Source organism: Armigeres subalbatus, chromosome 1 (genome assembly GCF_024139115.2).
Source record: "Armigeres subalbatus isolate Guangzhou_Male chromosome 1, GZ_Asu_2, whole genome shotgun sequence".
NCBI lineage: Eukaryota > Metazoa > Arthropoda > Insecta > Diptera > Culicidae > Armigeres > Armigeres subalbatus.
Window position 1 is genome coordinate 103,110,872 of NC_085139.1, and position 23,109 is coordinate 103,133,980.

The window sequence follows — 23,109 nt, forward strand, 5'->3', positions numbered from 1 at the left end:
TCCAAATCCAATCCAAATCCAATCCAAATCCAATCCAAATCCAATCCAAACCAATCCAAACCAACCAAACCAATCCAAACCAATCCAAACCAATCCAAACCAATCCAAACCAATCCAAACCAATCCAAACCAATCCAAACCAATCCAAACCAATCCAAACCAATCCAACCAATCAAACCAATCCAAACCAATTTAAACCAATCCAGATCCAAACCAATCCAAACCAATCCAAACCAATCCAAACCAATCAAAATCCAATCCAAACCAATCCAAACCAACCCAGATCCAATTAAAACCAAATCCAATCCAAACCAACCCAAACCAATCCAAACCAATCCAGATCCAATCCAAACCAATCAAAGCCCAATCCAAACCAACCAAATCCACCAAAATTCAATCCAAACCAATCCAAATTCAATCCAAACCAATCCAAACCAATCCAATCCAAACCAAAATCCAATCCAAATCAATCCAACCAATTCAAACCAATCCAAACCAATCCAGATCCCATCAAAACCAATCCAAACCAATCCAAACCAATCCAAACCAATCCAAACCAATCCAACCAATCCAAACCAATCAAAACCAGTCCAAATCCAATCCAAACCAATTCAAATCCAATCCAGATCCAATCCAAACCAAACCAATCCAAACCAATTCAAACCAATCCAAACCAATCAAAACCAATCCAAACCAATCCAATCCAAACCAATCCAAATCCAACCAAACCATTCCAAATCCAATCCAAATCCAATCCAAACAATCCAAATCCAATCCAAATCCAATCCAAATCCAATCCAAATCCAATCCAAATCCAATCCAAATCCAAATCCAATCCAAATCCAATCCAAATCCAATCCAAATCCAATCCAATCCAAATCCAATCCAAATCCAATCCAAATCTAATCCAAATCCAATCCAAATTCAATCCAAATCCAATCCAAATCCAATCCAATCCAAATCAAATCCAATTCTTATTTCATTATTATTTATTTATTTAGACTAAGGCCGAAGTGGCCTGTGCGGTATATAAGAGTCTTCTCCATTCGGCTCGGTCCATGGCTACACGTCGCCAACCACGCAGTCTACGGAGGGTCCGCAAGTCATCTTCCACCTGATCAATCCACCTTGCCCGCTGCGCACCTCGCCTTCTTGTGCCCGTCGGATCGTTGTCGAGAACCATTTTCACCGGGTTACTGTCCGACATTCTGGCTACGTGCCCGGCCCATCGCAGTCGTCCGATTTTCGCGGTGTGAACGATGGATGGTTCTCCCAACAGCTGATGCAATTCGTGGTTCATTCGCCTCCTCCACGTACCGTCCGCCATCTGCACCCCACCATAGATGGTACGCAGCACTTTCCTTTCGAAAACTCCAAATGCGTGTTGGTCCTCCACGAGCATCGTCCAGGTCTCGTGTCCGTAGAGGACTACCGGTCTAATGAGCGTTTTGTAGATTGTCAGTTTGGTACGGCGGCGAACTCTATTCGATCGGAGCGTCTTGCGGAGTCCAAAGTACGTACGATTTCCAGCCACTATGCGTCTCCGAATTTCTCTGCTGGTGTCATTTACGGCAGTCACCAGTGAGCCCAAGTACACAAATTCTTCTACCACCTCGATTTCGTCACCACCGATGCAAACTCGCGGTGGGTGGCTCACATTGTCTTCTCTTGAACCTCTTCCTATCATGTACTTCGTCTTCGACGTGTTGATGACTAGTCCGATCCGCTTAGCTTCCCTCTTCAGTCTGATGTAGGCTTCCTCCATCTTCTCAAAGTTACGTGCCATAATATCTATGTCGTCGGCGAAACCAAATAGCTGGACGGACTTATTGAAAATTGTACCACTCGTGTTAATCCCTGCTCTTCGTATTACCCCTTCCAAAGCGATGTTGAATAGCAAACACGAAAGACCACCACCTTGCCGTAACCCTCTGCGGGTTTCGAAGGGACTCGAGAATCCAATTCCAATTCCGAATAAAATCCCATTCAATTCCAAATCCAATGAAAATACAATTCAAATCCTATCCAAATGCAGACAAAATCAAATCCATATTCAATCAATATCCAATTCTTATTCAATCCATAGCCCATTCCAATATCAATTCAAATCCAATTCTAATTTCAACGCAAATCCATTCTAAATCCAATTCCAGTCAAAATCCAATCCAAACCAAATCTAATTCAAGTCTATTCCATAACCAATCCAATTTCGATCCAAATCCAATTCAAATCCAATCCAAATCCAGTCCAAATCCAATTCAAATCCAATTCAAATCCAATCCAAATTTAATTAAAATCCAGTCCAAATCCAATTCAAATTTAATAAAAATCCAAACCATATCCAATCAAAATTCAATCCGAATTCAATTGAAATCCAAAACAACTCCAATCTAAATTTAATCCAAATTCAAACAAAATTCAGTTCAAACCCAATACAAATCCGATTCAAATCCAATTCAAATTCAATCCAAATCAAATTTAAATTTAATTTAAATCCTATACAAATGTATTTTAAATTCAATTAAAATTCAGTCCAAATTCAATCAAATTCAATCCGAATTCTTTGCAAGTTTAATCCAAATCCAATCCAAATCCAGTCCAAATCCAAATCTAGTCCAAATCCATTCCAATTCTCATCCAAATCCAATTCAAATCCAATCCACATCCAGACCGTATCCAATCCAAATCCATTTCAAATCCAGTCCAAATCCACCCCAAATCTAGTCCAAATTCAATCCAAATCTAGTCCAAATTAAATCCAATTCTGGTACGAATTAAATCCAAATCTAGTATAAATCCAATCCAATTCCTATTAAAACTTTTCCAAATCCTGAATCTCAATCCAATTCATATTCGATCCATATCCAGTTCAAATTCAATCCTCATCCTATCCAAATTGAATCCAATTCTAAAACAAATACAATTCTATTGCCACTCAACTGATTTGAGGTGTATGCAACTAGACGTTTTGGACGGTAAACTGGTTTTAGTGCTCCTTCCAGCGTCAATAGTATTTTTGATTCATTTGCGAAAACCTTGGGGAACTGAACGACTCAACTTTCAGATATTTTTCTGTACTACCATCGACTTTGTTACAGAAACATAACGAACTGATAAGCACGACCTATAATCCATAAAGCTCAACCCAGTCAGAGCTAAGAATGTTTAAATCCAGATTGGGCGAAGCAACGCGACACAAACATCTCTGCAGATGCAAATGTGGCGTTCCATGAGGGCGGAATTCCTTGGGGCTGTGATATTTGGCACCCCAATTTATCGAATCCAAAACAATTTCATCTCTTTACAACTTCTGAATGGCCAACTGAGTAGCTGGAATCTGCTGTGAAAATTGCATCATCATAGAAAATATTCCTTAATCTTTTGCAGGAACAAACACGTATGTCGTATGAGAGAGTTTGCTTCGTTGATTTACCTTAAGTTGAAAAGAATTAAAAGCAGAAGGTTTGTGTATTTCCACTTTAGAGCAACGAATAAAAATGGAAATTCAAACAAACCTTCTATTTGTTAGTCGTTTTACAACTATTTCTCGTGCGACGTATGCTTTGATAATTGTCTAAGCTCGAACTTTAATTTCTACTTACAGACGAAGCCGATTCACTTTAGCGCGGACCATTTATTACGTACGACGCGCGGACGTTCCCCGATGGAAGTAGGAGTTGCGATTGCAAATGGATGCTGGCTGACTCGACTCCTCTACCGTGCCGCAGAAGAGTACATGTGAAAACGGAGGAGCAGCAGCACAACGATCATCAATTGAGCAATAAGTCGAACAAATTAAACGGTTGCTGTGGACGGGAAGCGTAGTGTGGTGGTAGGGAAGAAATTTAAAGGTCAATTCAGCTAATAGAATAAGTGACTTTGCGCTTAATTAGTGCAACCGCGCGCTACACCCGGTGGGTAACTAACGAGACTCGGGTTGTGAGCACCCGCCAAAGGTCTTCCTCCGCGGTGTCTACAAGTGCGGAAATTTTCCATAAGTGTGTGGTCGTACATTGGTGAATGATTCGATTCAAATAGTTCTTTAGTTGATTTGTCGCCAACTGGTGTGTACTTGGCAATGACTGCCGCGGCAGTCGATCTATCGAACCGATGCGAGATCATTCATTTATCTGGTAACTTATAAGTGAGTAAGCTCATTTGTAGAAGCAAGTGATTCCAAGTAAACAAAATCAAGAGCTGATATATCTGAAACGAAGAACCGGATAAAATACTCGGAATTGGGCGTCGTTATCGCGAGAAACAAAAACGAGTTAAGAAGATCCAAAGGAGGAACCGAAAAATCGATCATCATTGGAAGAAGAACGAACCAGACAAGGCACCGCAAGAGGTATTTTCTGTTGTTTCATCTTTCCTCAGTGCTGCTTTTGGATCAGTGAGATGCGTTGATCGTGTCTACATCCGACGACCAGATTGACGCTGCTGCACGATCAAAATCTTTTAAAAGTGAAGTGCGGGTGTGAGTGGTGGGAAAAAATCTAATTTCCTTAAATCGTCATCCGCGACAGAAGGGTCCTTTGGATTAAAATAGTGAAGCCTGGTCAACGAAAATTAAAAAAAATTAAAGAAGGAAACGATTACCTTTAAATGGTATGGGGGTCGTGCGGTATGGGAGGAGAAGTACGTGAAGTAAAATAATTAGCCCCGAAAATAGTTGGAGCGGTGGTTGAACCGATGAGAATACGGTGAAGTTAGCTGCCCAGTTCGGTTCAGAAGAAAACAAAGTCACTGTTATTCAGACAAGGCAACATCAGTTTTGTAACGGTGACGAAGAAACTGAAAGGCGTTCGCATAGTAGTGGAGAAAAAACTGCAACAGCAAAAAAAATATATCCAGTCTACGTCACGACGAAAAAAATAACAAAAAGTACCCAGTGAAGATGGGTACTTTTGATCTTGGGGCCTTCGCTCGGAGCCAGGTGGCGAAGCTCGCGTTTATGCTTCTGGCTGGTACAGTTTCCGGGAACCATCACAACACGTCGCAATCGAGAGGTAAGTTTTTGGATTTGCTAAACTTTTCTCACACGCTTGGACACATTTATGCAAGTCAAGGATGGTTTCGATCATTTAGTAATTTAGGTGCGATCGTTTAGTTAATAACTCATTTCGGAGGCTGAATTTCGAAATGATGCAACATTTAGTTTTTTCAATGGTTTGGGTGAAACATATTTAAAGTATTTGAATGTTAGTATCTAACAACTAATGTAAACATTTATTTTTAAATTAATTATCAAAAGTTTAGAACAGCGATTTAAATAAATGAATGGTTCAGCAAAGAAATTTAAAAAAAGTTTCGTAGTTAACAAACTACACTTTCAGGGGTGAAAAGGGATCATAAAAGAACAACACCTGAGAACCGATTTCATATATCCAGGAGGAAGATAACTTAAAAATATAGGTCCTCTATTCTCATTATCCGTAATGACTCAATATTACTTCCTAGACCTATTGGCACGCCCATGATGCTGCTTTGTAATCAATCTCGGATCAGACGCTGATCACTTTATACACTGATACGAAAATTTTAGAAATCTCATCTTCTCAATGGTAATCAATCGTAAACTTATTCAAAGTGTGTCAACATTCTGTCAGATAAGCATACACAGATTGGAAGAAGTGTCGGTTTTACCCACAATTCTCCTGTAATTTATTTGCGCCTTAAAAATTCTTGATCACATATGATCAGCAGAGAATAGAAAGATCTAAATGTTCATTGTTCAAAGAGCGAAGCCTTTCGTGAGTTATGTCAAGAAAACCTAAAAATAACTCATCAGTTGTTTTAGCAAAGCTAACATTTTGTTAAGTACACAAACATATGAGTAGTTTATTGCTTAGCTCTCAAATTGGGGTCATTAAATGTGAAAGTGAGGAACTAAGATGAAGGAACAAAATAATTGGTTGAATAGTTCCGTGTAGACAAATATCGCTCTTGAGTTGTGCGTAGTTGTGGTTTTCTCTCAAAAACAAAAACACAACACCACAAACAAATTGTACGCTTGAAGTGAGCATCGACTAATGAAAGAAAATAGATGGTAAAGTGCACCTAGCGCCAGCATGGTAATGGTGTTATGCGTTTGTCGATGTTGTTGATGCTGCATATGGTGCTTACACAAGAATAGGTTAAGGAGCAATCGATGGAAATTAGCTGAGGTGCCTATCTTCGTTTCTCAAGATTTGAATTCAGCTTAAATTGTTTCCCGGTCCGGTACTATACCAACAGGCATGGATGCGGTAAGGCAGGTTTCACCTCTTTCAGCCACAATAAGAAGTACCGACTCGACAATCGACCACGCATTGAGACGTAAGCCGATATGAAGGGAAAATGTAAGTCGAGTCGAGTTAGTCACTCACTGAGGGGTCCAACCAATACAGATGGAGGCGGATGCCCTTCGATCATGAAGTCCCTCAATGTCTATGTGCTGTTCGATTTAGGAGCACGGGTAAAGATCAAGCATCGGCGCGGAAAGATCAAGAACCGTTAGGAGCGTATAAAATGAAATGTACTTGCTTTGCTGTTGTCACTGAGGGAATGTGAAAACAAACAACATCGCAGCATCTGTTTACATTGATCATCGCCACCAAATGCACTGTGAGGGTCGTTTGCCACATTCAAGCTTTGCGTGAGAGTGCACCGGGAACGCAGTCATAATAACCTTTGTATGAGGCAATACATTTTGGATGTTTGTTTATTATTTTTCGGTAAGCATTCTCCGATTCTTGGTGTGGACCGACTGAATGAAGTTATGCTCAGCTATGTCCACTGTAGCTCAGTATTGTTATGTATTTTGTGGTTCCACTTGATACTCTGCGATTGGATATTAATTACTTTTGCTCTCATATATCTAGGAACTTTTTTCAAATAGGCGTAACTGCATTTGACCTTGAAATTTGAAACGGCTAATACTTCCTCTGTTAAGAATATTTTGTTCAATTGACGTTACTACCAGATAGATTGGAATCCATTCTTTATGTTGAGCACATTAGAGGACGAAAATAGTTTGAATGAAGCGCACCGTCACCGTTCCAAAAGCTAAGGTCAAAATCAATTACGCCCATTTGAAAAAAATCCTTAGATATGTATGTTGGATTCTGACCATCAAAAAACTACAGTGCAGAGCAAAAAATTCAAAATTTTAAAATAACGATAACCAAAGTCTTGGTAAACTATATCTAAATCTCGGTAAATCTTTTATCATAAACTGTTAGAAATATTACCGAGATCAAAAGGTCTAATCGACAAAAGGTCGTCTGTCAAGAGAGAATCCCTGGAATGCGTATGAGCCTGGTTCAACATTTTGTTTAATCGACCTTTTGTCCTTTTGTAAATTTAATACTGGATGCTCTCGACTGTTTGGATTTAGCAGCGGGGATTTTTCGGCTTTGCAGTCACTTCAGCAATTAAAACGATAGCAATCTTTTTCAAGGGTTTTACAATAAATATTACAACATAACATAATCAGAAAATACATAACATAAAATGCACAAATCTTACAGAAATGAAACGTTTTTTGTCTGGTGGTTTGTTTTTAACATTCAGAATCGTCAGAAAAATACAGTATTTCATCAATCCTATAGTGATTTACAAACACAAAAAATTGTTATCGGACTCCGTTTTAATGTATCCAAATAATTGTGTGAAAGTTCTAAATTGGAATGCCCGCTCTCTAAAGGGTAAGGAAGATGAATTATTCAACTTCCTATCAGTTCATAATGTGCACATTGCCATTATAACTGAAACATATTTAAAACCAGGACTCTCCATTAAAAGAGATCCAAATTATTTTATCTACAGAAATGATCGTCTTGACAGCGCCTGTAGTGGGGTCGCCATTGTCATTAATAGACGTATCAAACATAAATTATTTTCTTCATTTGAAACCAAAGTTTTGGAAACCTTGGGAGCTTCTGTTGAAACAAATTTTGGACAATTTTCCTTCATTGCAGCCTACTTGCCTTTTCAATGCAATGGGCAGCAAAAGAATTTGTTGAAAGCTGATCTTCAAATTCTGACTCGCAACAAATCAAAATACAATTAGTTAGACAATGACAAATTTACACATTTCAACACAAAATTAATATTTACTATCTAAAAAGCGTCTTTAAAAAGTGGGTGGGTCACTACTCTAGTCTTTTTGCACTACACTATTTCTGTTTAACCGTCATTTTGTAATTTCAATTTATGTATCAAAATGGGAGAAAATTATTGCATACAAGTTATGCTAGTCAAAATGTGTGTATCGTTGTCATTATCATGGTTATTGTTTATCTGTCTATCTACATGGTTTGGTTTGGTTCTTATCTTTAGTGTGTGTAAAATGCCTGCATATGTTGTACTCAAACTGTCCCAGTCGCTTCGTTTTGGAAGCCGATGATCTCCGATGGTTATCGAGAATTTCGGTACTTTCCAAATCGAACGATGGTTGTTGTTGGCCGAATGCAGAAGAAGAACTGTTCTCTCTTTTTGTCATTAAATTTCGAATCTGAATTTCAAAATTTCAAGATTGCAAAATTTGTATGTCCCAATTAAAAAGTTTAAAATTTCAGTTCTTCCAAATCTCAAAACTGCAAAATTTTAAATATTCAAAATCTCAAAATTATTAAATTTCAAAATTTTAGAGCTTTAAGAGTTCAGTGCGTGATTTCTCTTGTTTCGGACTGCAGAACGATCGCGCGATCGGCCGAATTATTTGTTCTGCATTGCGCGGCCGGTAATACACGCTTAAAATGACTTACATATTTTTGTGTTCCGTTCACACAAAACGGGCCTCTCCTGGAACAACTCATATTATGAGTAACTACGATGTTACTCATTTTTGTGTAACCGATGGCCGATGATTTTCGGTGAGTTCATTTTACACAGCGAGAGAGCAGTCGGAAATCGAACCTAACCTCAATTGTTAATGTTAAAGTAAGCCAACTTTTCCATACTTATTCGGAGGCTTCTCCAATCGTTTCGATCAACAAAACAAAGTGCGATGATTGTATTCGCACTTTTTTTTGTTTCGCCATCGAAACAAGAGGAAAACCTCTGAAAAAGTACGATTTCTTGCAGCACATTCTGCACACGTTCGCCATCATAGCGACCCGAAGGGACTTTGACAGTTCGAGGCAAACTCACTTACACATATCATGCACATGTGAGACAGTACACAGCGACTGCTTATGTTTCACACAAAATTTTCACTCATAGTGAGAGTTGGCCAAAGCGTCGCCGTGATGTGTGAAAGCTATTCATGCGATGTGTACTTGACTTTAAGCGTGTAGAAATCAGTTCAGTGCGTGATTTCTCTTGTTTCGGACTGCAGAACGATCGCGCGATCGGCCGAATTATTTGTTCTGCATTGCGCGGCCGGTAATATGAGTATCTATCGAACAAGTAAGTGCAGTGCGTATTTTAGTCGTCGGGAAAGAAATAAAATATCTATCATCTTGTGTTCGGTGGCTCATGCGCATGTCGCGCGCGGTCGAAAAAAGCGAGTTCTTCAATAGTTTGCTGTAGCCATCGAGCAAGTGAGTACAGAGTGCTGCGCTTCCGCGCGGTCGTCCAAAACGCGAATCTCCTTAGCTTTCATATGCCACCGGGTGTGCATGTTTTTTAACTTTTAACTCGTATTAGTGTTATTTCCCATCCCATAGATCGCATCGCTTACCAAAGTGAATCCAGATAAATTATCCTTTGAAACTAAGACGATATCCTATCCCAAGACAATCGTGGAGATGCAGAGGTATACTCGGTCTCTAGTAGCAACAAGAGTCGGACTAACAATCCTTCCATTCCTATATGACCGTAAGGACGTGGCCGGCGCCGTTATTGACTTTAAATATGTGAGCTCCCGAAACGTGTACATTGAGAATGGGTATCTAATCCCAAGCTAATCATTGTGTTCTCTGTACAATTTCGCAAGTTCAGTCAATCACGGAGTAGCAACTACGAATTGTGCGGTCAGAATGCTCATGCTCATGCTCAATTTCAAAATTTTAGAGCTTTAATATTTAAAAACTTCAAAATTTTAAAATTTCTAAATTTCAATATTTTAATATTTCAAAATTTCATAATTTATTTAAAATTTTTAAAATTTTAAAATTTTTAAATTTCAAAATTTTCAAATTTAAAAATTTAAAAAGTTCAAAACCTAAAAATAAAAAAAAACAAATTTTAAAAAAAGAAAATTTTAAAAGCTTAAAATTTTAAAATTTTAACATTTTGAAACTCATAATTTCAAAACTTAAGGTGACTCGGGGAAGCACTACACACCGTGTTATTTTTCCTATCTTTTGTCTCTTTCTGGCATTATCACCTCGTAACTTTGAAGCGGCGTATTTCGGTTTACAGTTATTTAATGTAACTGTAAATGTATCAGCATGTAAATTGCGAGTAAGCACGCGCCGGTGATACTTTTTCAAAATCATATTTGCTGTAGAAAAAAAATTAAGCTTTAATGATGAAAATGATGACGATTTGATGATTTTTCGTGCTTCCCGTGTCACCTTAACAATTTCAATGTTTTTATATCGCAATTACAAAATTTTAAAATTTCAGAACTTCGAAATTGCAAAGTTTTATGTTTTAAAAATTATAATAGTAATTTGTGCAACTAGTTGCAAAAAAAGTGATTTTTTCAGCACGAGTTGTACGTTTATCCAACGAGGCTTGCCGAGTTGGATAAATACTACGAGTGCTGAAAAAATCGAGTTTTGCAACGAGTTGCATACGCTATTTTTTTCAATGACGAAAATGGGCTTTAATATGATAAATCTGTACCAAAACGGTACAGACTGATTTTCTTCACATGATCATTCTTACCAATAAATCACGTTGCCGCTGAGAACAATCATATTACATATTATCGTTCCGTATTGCATAGCTCGACAAGCCTTGAAACGATAGATGAACTTACCTTTGGAAATTCTGATGTCATGGCCATCAAACTATTTCATTTATTACGCGACGCAGAGAATACACTATTTGAACACTTACCCAAGCTAATTCAGCAAATTGTAGTCATGTAACAACTGTTCTGATGTTGGTTTTTCATTATAGCACCCAAATGAGTGCTATAATGGATTTTATGCAACTCATTTGGGTTGCATAATGGTCATTAAAGCACCCATTTCGTTGGTATGGAAAAGTAGGCCGTTTTATCATTCAAAGACGAACTGTAAACCATGTATTATGATTAGGAATTGCAAAAATATATTTTATAAATTTATGAATCAATAAATTTGAAAATTATAAATATTTAAAACTTTGGATTTTTTAAAATTTAAAAATTTAAAGGTATAAAATTTCGGAATTTTTAGGGTTTTAAAATTTTTAAGTTTTGAAATTTTAAAATCAAAATTTTTAAAATAATTTTTTTTGAGATTTTAAAATAAAAAAATTGTCATTTCAAAATTTATAAAATGTTTAATTTAAAAATTTAAATTTTTAATAAAATAAAAAAATAAAACTTAATTTTTTTTAATTTAAGGAGTTTAAAATTTTGAAAATTTTGAAAATTATAAAATAATAAAATTATAAAATTTAAAATTTTGAAATGTTCAAAATTTCAAAATCTCAAATCTTCAAAATTTTCAAAATCTCAACATTTCAAAATTTGAAATTTTATAATTTTATTATTTTACTCTTTAAATTTAAAAGTTTAGAATAAAATTCAAATCCTGAAGTTCTGAGATTTCAAAATTTAAGAAATTTGAAATTTTAAAACATTGAAATTTTAAAATTCTAAAATTTCAAAATCTCAAAATTAAGGTAATTTGAAATTTTCAAACTTTGAAATTTTGAAATGTTTTAATTCTTAAGTTTTGAAAATATAAAGTTTTGAAATTTTAAAATTTATAAATTTGGAAATTTTGAGATTTAGAAATTTTGAAAATTTAAAATTTTAAAATTTCGAGATTTTGAAATCTTGAAATTTTGAAATTTTGATTTTCAAAGTTTAAAAATATTAAAATTTTGGAATTTAGGAATTTTAGAATTTTGTAATATTGAATTTTAGAATTTTAAAATTCTGAAATTTCAAAATCTCAAAATTTGAAAAAAAAATTAAACTTTGAAATTTTGATTTTTTTTAATTGTAAAGTTTTGAAAACGTAAAACTTTAAAAAATTTAAATTTGTAAGTTTTGTAATTTTTTATTTCAAAATTTTGGAAGACTTAAGTTTAGGAATTTTGGAATTTTGAATTTAAAAAAAATTTAAGATCTTGAAATTAAAAAAAATAATGTTAAAAACTTAAAATTTTATGTTTTGAGGTTTGGAGATTTTCAGTTTCTCAAATTAAAAAAAATTAAAATTTTGAAAATTTTATAGCTTAAAAAATTATAAGATTTAAGAAATTATAAGAAATTAGGCCGTTACAAATATTTAATTAACTTTTTGTCCTACTGGTCTCCGAAAGGTCAAGGGGGGGGGGGGGGGATAATAAAAAATAAATATTAAAATGAAAAAAAATCAAAAAACTCCTCGGATTTGTTAAAGAATGTTTTGAAAATCCTCAAAATTATTCGAATTTTATTTTGTTGCCCCCTCAAAATATTATTTTTTGGAAAAAAAACACCGATGGGGGATCTTTGTATCAGCCTTACAAAACAAAAAAAAAATTCTAAAATTTTAAATTTTGATTTTGAAAATTTTGAGGATTTTGAATTTCAACATTTAAAAATTCATAGAATGAATTTTAAAATTTTGAACATCCAAAAATTTAAAACCTTGGAATTTTAAAAATTTAAAAATTTAAAGGTATAAAATTTCGGAATTTTTAGAGTTTTAAATTTTTTAAGTTTTGAGATTTTAAAATTTTGAAGTTTTGAGATTTTAAAATTAAGAATTTCGTCATTTCAAAATTTATAAAATCTTTAATTTAAAAATTTAAATTTTTAATAAAATTAAAAAAATAAAACTTAAAATTTTGAATTTAAAGAGTTTAAAATTTTTAAATTTTGAGAATTTTGAAAATTATAAAATTTAAAATTTTGAGAATTGAAAACTATAAAATTCAAAATTTTGAAATGTTGAAGTTCAAAATTTCAAATCTACAAAATTTTCAAAATCTTAACATTTTAAAATTTGAAATTTTATAATTTTATACTTTTACTCTTTAAATTTAAAAGTTTAGAAAAAAAATCAAATCCTGAAGTTCTGATATTTCAAAATTTAAAACATTGAAATTTCAAAATTCTAAAATTTTAAAGTCTCGAAACGTAATTTGAAAACTTTGAAATTTTGAAATGTTTTAATTCTTAAGTTTTGAAAATATAAAGTTTTGAAATTTTGAAATTGAGACTGAAACCGTAAAATTTTGAAATTGTAAAATTTTAAGTTCAAAATTTTGAGGTTTTGAAATTTTTGAATTTTGGAATTCTGAACTCTGGAATTTAAAAAAAATGTAATTAAGACATAAAAACTTTAAAGTTATAAGTTTCAAAATTTTGAAAACTTTAAATTTTATAATTAAGTAATTAAGTAATTAAGACAAAAAATTTGAAATCGTTAAACTTTGAATTTGTGAGTTTCAAAATTTTAATATCTCGAAACTTTAAAATTTTAAAATTTATAAATTTAAAAATTTTGAGATTTAGAAATTTTGAAAATTCAAAATTTGAAAATTTCGGGATTTTGAAATCTTGAAATTTTGATTTTCAAAGTTTAAAAATATTAAAATTTTGGAATTTAGAAATTTTAGAATTTTGTAAATTTCAAAATCTCAAAATTAAAAGAAAATTAGACTTTGAAATTTTGTTTTTTTTAATTGTAAAGTTTTGAAAACATAAAACTTTGAAAAATTTAAATTTGTAAGTTTTGTAATTTTTGATTTCGAAATTTTGAAAGATTTAAGTTTAGGAATTTTGAAATTTACAGATTTTGAAATTTCAAATTAAATTTTTTTTTAGGATTTTGAAATTAAAAAAAAATGTAAAAAAAACGTAAAATTTTAAGTTTTGAGGTTTGGAGATTTTTAGTTTCTCAAATTTAGAAAAATTTAAAATTTTGAAAATTTTGAATTCTTAATTTTTTTAAATATAAAACATTAAAATTTCGAAATTGTGACATTTTAAAATGTTGAATTTTTTTAAACTTTAAAATTTTAAGAGTTTGAAATTTTAAAATTAAAAATAAAAAATATAAAATTATAAAATTTAAAATTTTGATTTTGAAAATTTTGAAGATTTGAGATATTGAATTTCAACATTTCAAAATTCATAGAATTTTAATTTTTTTAAATTTTGAACATCTAAAAATTTAAAACTTTGGATTTTAAAAAAAATAATAATTTAAATTCGTTTAAAAGTTTCAAAAGTTGAAAATTTTAAATTTTTATTGATTTGATTTGATTAATGATTTTATAAATTTGACGATTTATAAAATGACGAAGTTCTAAATTTCATAATCACAAAATATCAAGACTTTAGAATTTTAAAATTCCAAAACTTCAAAAATTCCGAAATTTTATACTTTAAAATTTAATTTTTTTGAAAATTAAAAGTTTTAAATATTTAAAAACAAAGCAATGGAAAGGAACTTGATTTGATTCTTATTTTTGTGATTTTTTTAGCAGTGAGCTTTGAGCTTGAGCTTGAGCTTGATTGACTGCTCGTAGTTGCTACTCCATTATGACCAGATCAGCTGTTCTTGCACAGGGAACCAACAGATGTTTGCTTGGGACTAGCACACATCTTCAATGTACAAGTACTGGTGATCTCATTTGTTAGGTCAGAATGCAAGTCAATGTAGGGAAGGGGGAGGAAATGATGATGTAATCACTCGCCCACTGCAAGCCGAATATACCTCTGCACTTGCCACGAGTTCATGCGGAATTTGTTGGAATTTCTGGGTTAGGTTGGAGAGGCAGAGGTCCGTCTTGGTTAACGAGCTGCCAAGCCAATGTGATAGATAGGAGAAGGTAACTGATGGAATTTCTAATTGGATGTAGGAAACGAGCTCTATAGTTCATTTCCAATTCTAGCAGATTACTGATAGAATACTCATGTTGAAGATATAGGAATAGTAATGGAAACGGTATGGAAGTCCATTTCCAGTTCTAGCGATTGCTGGAACATGAGAAATAAAGAGAAAGATACAAAGTAGGAGAATGGGACGGACCTGGGATTTAACCCACGACCTCCTGCGTATGAGGCAGAAGCAGTAGCCATATGACTACCAAGCCCGCATTTTTTTTGAGATTTTTTCTAGCAGTGTTTGCAAAAAGAAGTGACGAAATTGGTGACGTATTTCTTTGTTTCGCGATGAGATGAATATATGTTCAGTGAGATGGAGATCGAAACGTTTCTCCTACATGATTTCATCGTTTTCGCGATTACCTATATAACCACGTGATCGATGTTCTATAATATATTTTCTTGAACCTTGCATTGGGCATGTTCATGACCAGTTAAACAACCCTCTTTTATAAACAGTCTGACATTGAATCTCTCTTTGTTAAGAAAACGTCGTATGCTAGACGGGCTTGGTATTCGTATCGCAAATAAATAGAAATCTCAGCCTCGCCCCGCGTCTTCATTCCCCATTTTACAAAATTCACCAAGTAAATCTAGCAATAGAAAATAAAGTTTGAAAATCTTAAAATTTTGGAATTTTGAAATTTGGAACTTAAAACTTTCAAAACTTAAAAATTTCAAATTCTGAAATTCTGAGATTTCGAAATTTAAGAAATTTGAAATTTTAAAACATTGATATTTTCAAATTTCAGAATTTCAAAATTTCAATGTTTTTCAATTTCAGATTTCTTGATTTGATTTGAAATCTCAGAATTAAAAGTTCCAAATTTTTGAGATTTTAGAAAATAAGAAAATCCTTTCGATTGCTTTGTTTTTGATGAAATGAGCATCGGAGCCATGAGATGAAATCCAGGAGCAGCTCCCCTATTTTGGCTCACTGATGATCTCCAGATTGTGATCAACAATCAGAAATTTTTGTTTTTGTCTGAACAAGCATATTTTTCAAGAGCATGAAACTAACAACATTATAAATTAGGCGCCTTTTAAAATTATATCAACGTTGTGATATCTATGGCTGGGAGACATTGTTACACCCAGTTTTTTTACACGGGTGGCTTTTAGTCAATTGAGAACTTTAGCGTTAATGAAACTCATACCCCATGGAAAAATTCACAAAAAATCAAAGAAAATTTAGGTGGTATTTAAAAAGCAGTGAACGATCAGGTCAGCTCCCGGCTGAACTTCTCAAACATGGCAGTGAGCAGCTTTATGAAGTTCTGCATCATATTATGTCGAAAATATGGGAAGACGAGGAAATGCCTGCTAGCTGGTTGGACGGCCTCATTTGCCCTCTATTTAAGAAAGGGCACAGACTGGAGTGCGCCAATTACCGAGGAATAACCCTCCTCAATTCGGCGTACAAAATTATGTCCCGTATTCTGTTCAACCGATTGAGACCGCTTGAAGAGTCCTTCGTCGGCGAATACCAAGCAAGTTTTCGTGAGGGCCGATCAACGACGGATCAAATGTTTACCCTGAGACAAATCCTTGATAAATTCCGGGAGTACAACTTGCAGGCATATCATCTGTTTATTGATTTCAAGGCGGCGTACGATTCAGTGAAACGGAATGCATTATGGCAAATTATGCTTGAACATGGTTTTCCGGCGAAACTGATACGGCTGATTCGTATAACGTTGGACGGATCGAAATCAAGTGTAAGGGTTGCGGATGAAATATCGACGTCATTTGTTACCTTGGATGGATTAAAGCAGGGTGATGCACTCTCGAATCTTCTGTTCAATATTGCGCTCGAGGGAGCGATTAGGAGAGCTGGTGTGCAAAGAAGCGGTACCATTATCACAAAATCGCATATGCTCCTGGGATTTGCGGACGATATCGATATTATCGGAATTGATCGCCGTGCCGTGGAAGAGGCTTTTGCGCCTTTTAAGAGGGAGACAGCGAGGATTGGACTCACGATTAATACCAGCAAAACGAAGTACATGGTCGCTGGCAATCAACGTGGGTTCATTAGTGGTGGTGGTAGCGAAATAGTGCTTGATGGTGAAAAATTTGAAGTGGTAGAAGAATTTGTGTATCTTGGAACATTAGTGACGTGCGATAATTATGTTACCCGCGAGGTGAAAAGGCGTATTGCAGCTGCAAATAGGGCTTATTACGGACTTCGTAACCAGCTTAAGTCCCGTAGTCTGCAAACGAAAACAAAACTCGCGCTGTATAATACTCTGATTCTTCCGGCGGCTTTATACGGCCATGAGACATGGACGTTAAAGGAGGCTGATCGGAGAGCTTTCGGAGTGTTTGAGCGTAAGGTGATGCGGACAATACTCGGCGGTAAACAGGAGAACGGTATCTGGCGGCGTCGCATGAATCACGAATTGTACCAGGTGTATAAAGGGCTGGATATTATTAAGCTTATACAACACGGCAGACTACGGTAGGCTGGTTACGTTGTTCGTATGCCGGAAGAACGTCAAGCGGAGATAATATTTATTAGAGAACCCGGAAGAGGCCGCAGGTTTCGTGGAAGGCCGCGTACACGTTGGCTTTTTGCAGTTGAAGAGGACTTGAGGGCGCTCAATGTTCAGGGCGACTGGAAGCGATTGGCCCAGGATCGAGCCCAGTGGAGAAGGATACTCCATTCGGCGTAGGTTCATTGAAGAGCTGTAGCCCATCAAGTATCAAGTAAGTAAGAAAGATCAGGTTAACCGGGAAATTAAAGAATACCAACCGTGTAAAAAAAGTATTGGATGTATATCTATTTTAATTGCCTATTGTTGGGCGATTCGGTGTTAAGTATTTTTCAAATCATATTATGATAAAATCCTGTTACAAAATTTGAAACATAATGCCTACTAAGAACAAAATAAGTTATAAATATCACAATATGTTATAATAGTGTTCAGTTTTTGATATACTTTCCTAGACGGATAATGTTTTAAATTTTGAAATTTTGAATTTTGGAAAATATAAAATCATAAAATTGTGAATTTTTGAAATTTAAAAATAATAAAATTTTAAAATTATAAAATCGTGATATTTAAAAATTTTGAAAGCTTGAATTTATTTTTATTTTGAAATTATGATAAATTGAAATTTTGAAATTTTAAAACTATTTGGTTATAAAATTTTGGAGCCTAAAGACTATAATAATTTTTAAAATCTTGAAGCCTTGAAATTTTTGTAATTTTGTAATATGTAATTTGTTTATTTATCTTATAACGTAAACCTGTTAGTCAGGACAATAAATCAGATCAAGGAAGAAATTTTGGATGATTTTAATCTTAAAATTCAAGTGCTTGAAATTCTGAAATTTAAAAGTTTATAAATTTATGAATCTATAAATTTAAAACTTATAAATATTTAAAGCTTTGAGTTTTTAAAAGCTTTTTAAATTTAATGGTTTAAAATTTCAAAATTTTGAGAGTTTAAAAATTTACAAGTTTTTTTGATGTTTTGAGATTTTGAGATTGTGAAATTTAGAATTTCGTCATTTCAAAATTAATAAAATCATTAATTTGAAAATTTGAAGCTTTGAATTCTAGAAATTTTAAAAATTTGAAATTTTAAGTTTTTTAAATTAAATAAAAATAAGACTATTTTTTTCAAATTTTAACATTTTGTGATTGAAACATAAAAACTTCAAAATTGTAAAATTTTGAAATTGTAAGTTTTTTTATTTTCCATATTTTAAAATTTTACGATTGCAAAGTTTTTTTGCAATTCCTGATCATAATACCTGGTTTATAGTTGTCATTTGAGTGATAAAACGGCCTACTTAAATAAATAACAAATAAACGTACAACTCGTGCTGAAAAAATCATCTTTTTGCAACTAGTTGCACAAACTACTATATTGATTCAAAAATTTAAAATTGAAAAACTTCAAAATATTAAAATTTTGAATTTTTAAATTTTTAGATGTTCAAAATTTAAAGTAACAGATAAGAGATGCTGTCATTCTGACAACCGTCATTTGTTTGCTATAATAGCATGATGTTTTGTGCTCAATATCAAACCGGATGGGCATCTCTACTTTGAACTAGAAACAAATAAATTTTTCGTACAAGAAAAACAACACGAAAGTTTTTTTTTTGCCTTTTTCAAAGTGTCATAAATTAAAGGATTTAATTCAAAAAGTGAGTTCTAATGCGTATTTACACAGTAAATTTAATCTATTTTGAGGCCCAATGTCGATTGCCATCAAAATTTTAGCGCGAATTTTTTTTTCTTCTCGTTCCAAAAAGGCTGCGAAATTCGGTTGTGGGCACCCTCATTTTATTGATAAATCATTCAATATCGTTTTACTTGTCCCTTAACTTATTTTTAATAACGTTTTAAGGCAGTTTTTATAATTAGTTTGACATAATTGTTCGAAATAATGAGTTTATTTAATATTTTTGTTCTTTGGGCATGTCTAGTCATTATACACACACTTTTTGGAACAAAGCGTTGACCGATTTGCTTGCAACAAGTTGCATTCGACGGGGAATGCTTTCCCATTGTTTCCTATTGAAAATTGGTCAGATCGGACTATGGGATCAAAATTTATGGCCAAAATATTTTTTTTGAAATGAACGAGAAAGACACTATTGCCGCTAGGGTGATTAATCAGGATTTTTTTTGACTGTGATGCATATCGTAATAAAACGTAAATCAATGAAAAATTGAAACCCATTTACCTAAAGTGCTATTTTAGACCTTTCTTATGTGATTTTTTCAACATCCTCCTTAATGCACTGAGGAGGCATCATCACTGCCAGGTGAATTGATTTGAGTTTTTAGCGTCTTCTGGCTTATTAGAATGAATAAACTATTCCTTGTCTTTAAATCTGGGTGGTTTTATTCATGCTTCTTTATTTTTAGCTAAGTTTTCAAGGGTGCCCACAACTGAACCACAAAATAATAATGTCTGAAAATGACAAATATTCTAAATTATTAATATTTTTTTCTAAATCGATGAAATCATATTAATGTCTTTGCTAGTAGTAAGGTTATAAGTTTAGCTTTCGATTGCTATGCAAATGTCGACATAAGATCAACCAGGGCCAAAGTTATGGATCAAACACAAAAGGGTGCCCACAACCGAACCTCCTCCCCTATCTATCCCCCCTCTCTAACCTTTCGGAGACCAGTACGACAAAAAGTTAATTAAATATTTGTAACGACCTAAATTTTAAAATTTTCTGATTGTTTATTTTTTTCAAAATTTTATAATTTTAATGGTTTTAAAATTTCAAAAAATTCAAAATTTCAAACCCTTAAAATTTAAAAGTTTGAAAAATTAAATTTCAAAATTTAGGGAAACCGTAGCCTTAGTGGAGGTAGCACCAATAGTGAAGGTAGTGGGGTTTTAATGAGATTTATCATAATTATACACTTTACGAAGGTTCCAGTTGATGCGTTGTGCTTTCAATATTCTGTTAAATGCAACTTATCCCTAATTTATTTTTAATTATCAACTAAAAAAATATATTCTCTGGTGGATCTACCAATACCTCCACTATTGGTACCGTTACCCTATTAATCTGTAAATTTTAAAATTATGGAATTTAAAATTTCATTGAAATAAAGTTTCTCAAGAGATTTGATGTATATAAAGGTTATCAGAAAATTAACATGAGCATCGTACTTCTTTGCAAATTTATTCAAGATTTTTTTTTCATGAGATCCTCTAGCAATTCGCTTTACAAAATCTCCTTCGAAAGTCCTACGGATATTCTCACAAAAAATATTGAGAAATTCTTCCGAAAGAGGAATTACACCGAGTAATCTAGAGAATATGAGGAATTTCTGGGGAAATATCAAAAAGAGTTTCTAAACGATTTCTTAGCGATTTTTAGGTGGAGGTAGGGGGAATGACGGCTTTGGCAGGTTTTGTTCTATTATTGGCAAGGAGTTTTTTATGACTGACTAGGCTCAAATTTGGCCTAAACATTCTTTGCGTATCAAAGAATATTGTGGCCAAATTTCATAAAATTCGGTCGACAAAAACCCCCTTGCCAATAATGGAACAAAACCTGCCAAAGCCGTCTTTCCCCCTATACGAAGAATTTTGGTGGAAATACCTGGAGGAATTTTCGGATTAACTTCTCTAAGAATTCAGAGGGAATTTTCAAAGTAATTTTTGGAAAGTTCTTGAGTGATGCTCTAGATTCTTCACACTTATTTTTGTTCGCCGAGGTATCAGCATTTTTTGTTTATTTTGCCGAGGTGACCACCGCCGAGTTTCAACAAACATTATTTTTGCCGAAAGCTTAGTAAAAGTGACGTTTCGGTTGCTGAGGTACGGTAAATATTTTGCCGAAAATCAGTAATAAACGAAATTCAGTTTTTAAATTTGCTAAGCTACTACAGCGGTGCCCAATTTTGCCGAGCTCGAAAAAGAATAACTTATTGTGGACAGAAGCTCCAGAGAGAATTCCAGGAGGAAATAATTGGGGGAAAAAATGGCGGAATTTTTGGGAAAATATTAGTGAATATTTCTAAAGCGGTTCCCGAGTAAATTTTTTATGGAGTTTGCGGGGGAGATTTTGAAAGAATTCTTGGAAAAACTTTCGGGAAAGCTTTCCGGACAATTCCCGGTAGAATTTCTGTAGGGAATTTAAAAAGGATTTTCGGAGAAACTTCTGGATGAACTATCGGAGGAGTTTTCGGAAGAACTTACGGAGAAACTACTGGAAGCATTCCTCGTAGAACTTCCGGAGGAAATCCTGAAGGAATTTTTGCAAGTATTCCTGGAGGAACTTGTGGAGAATTTTCAATGCATGAAATAAGTTCAGACCGATCCGCGCCGCCGCCGCCGTCCATTGTCAACGATGTGACGCCTCCACGCAGCCGCCGCTGACTGAATATGATCTATCACGCCGTAGCCGACAAAATTTAGAACGGCGCACAGGTATAGTCATAATCAGTGTTACTCTTTCAGTTTTTTTTGCGTTACTAATTGTTCTATCAAGAACTTGAAAAGTTCATTTTTGAAGTCAAAATGTAGCCTTCGTGTTGGAGTTTGTTAGACGAAATCAGAAGTAGTGAGTTAACTCTTTTAAATAGAATTCTGCCGAAATAGTCATACACCCTACTTATTACATGTGCCAAAGTTCCTTTTCTCCTTGCTTGGATGTACCAGTACAACCATTATTGGAAGGGTCTTCTAAGAGCTCGCGCTTACTAAACTAGAACGCCATCCACATGGATGGAATGGGCCACTACGCTGACGGTACTTGCGCACGGACCTCGCCATAACTGTTCGCGATTCGTGGATGGTATGATAAACGGCAGTGGTGGTGGTGGTCACACGCAAACCTCTCAGTAATAATAACAATAATATAGGTACGTACGTCCAGCAAAGAGTGAGGTGGCCCTCTGGGCCACGCGCTGATGCCCGATTGCGCCGATCGGCCATACCTTTTACGGGGAGGAGGAACTCTCTTTGCTCCTAACGAGCGAGTTGCGATCTCCTTTTGCGCAAAGTTGCTGAACACGTTGACTCTTGATTGTCGTCGTCGTCGTCGCGATCGCCGCATGCCTGAACCAATTTTCGAGAAAGCTATTAATCGAACCCTCTTGCCTCGCAATCGCAAGCGCAAGTTGGTCTGCTTTTGTGTTTGGTATTTGGCTTCCCCACGATCGCTGCCGCCGTACAAACACAAACACCGCTCGGCTCCGCGGCACGGGTTGCATCGAATCGGTGGAGTTGTTCAGATTTAGAAGACCCTCGGCGCAGTGCGGTAAGAGCGCTACCTAATTGCAAGATCGGTTCGATTGGTACCCTGATGCGCTGGCTGGCTGGGTTGTTATTACCCTACCGGAATGGAAATGGACTCACCCTAGAAAAAAAGATCGTTTCCTGATCGGCAGACAATTGAACGCTCCGGAGAAAACACTGTTCATAGGAAAGGACGGACGGTGGCGATCCGCGGTCATAAAAACGGAGCATAAAATATAAATTAGATTACCCACACTCACTCTCTCCATCTGTTTTGTGCGCCGGAGAAACAGAACTGCGCCACACCGTCGTCGCATCGCATCGGTCCACGATCAGACGTGGTATGGTGTGGTATGCTCCCTAGCCGCGAGGAAAAAAGTTCAGCAGAATTTATTAGATTTATT

At 34.5% G+C, this 23,109-nt stretch overlaps 1 protein-coding gene across 3 annotated transcripts in view; it reads left to right on the forward strand.

Annotated features, from left to right (window-relative positions):
- Positions 1-23,109, forward strand: part of LOC134203912 (uncharacterized) — a 290,894-nt gene that overhangs the window by 6,911 nt on the left and 260,874 nt on the right. For all 3 annotated transcript variants that reach the window (XM_062678751.1, XM_062678755.1, XM_062678762.1), the window contains exon 2: positions 3,605-5,009. In XM_062678751.1, coding sequence (XP_062534735.1) covers positions 4,898-5,009 — 112 coding nt within the window. In that variant the 5' untranslated portion in view covers positions 3,605-4,897. The remainder of the gene's footprint in view (positions 1-3,604; positions 5,010-23,109) is intronic.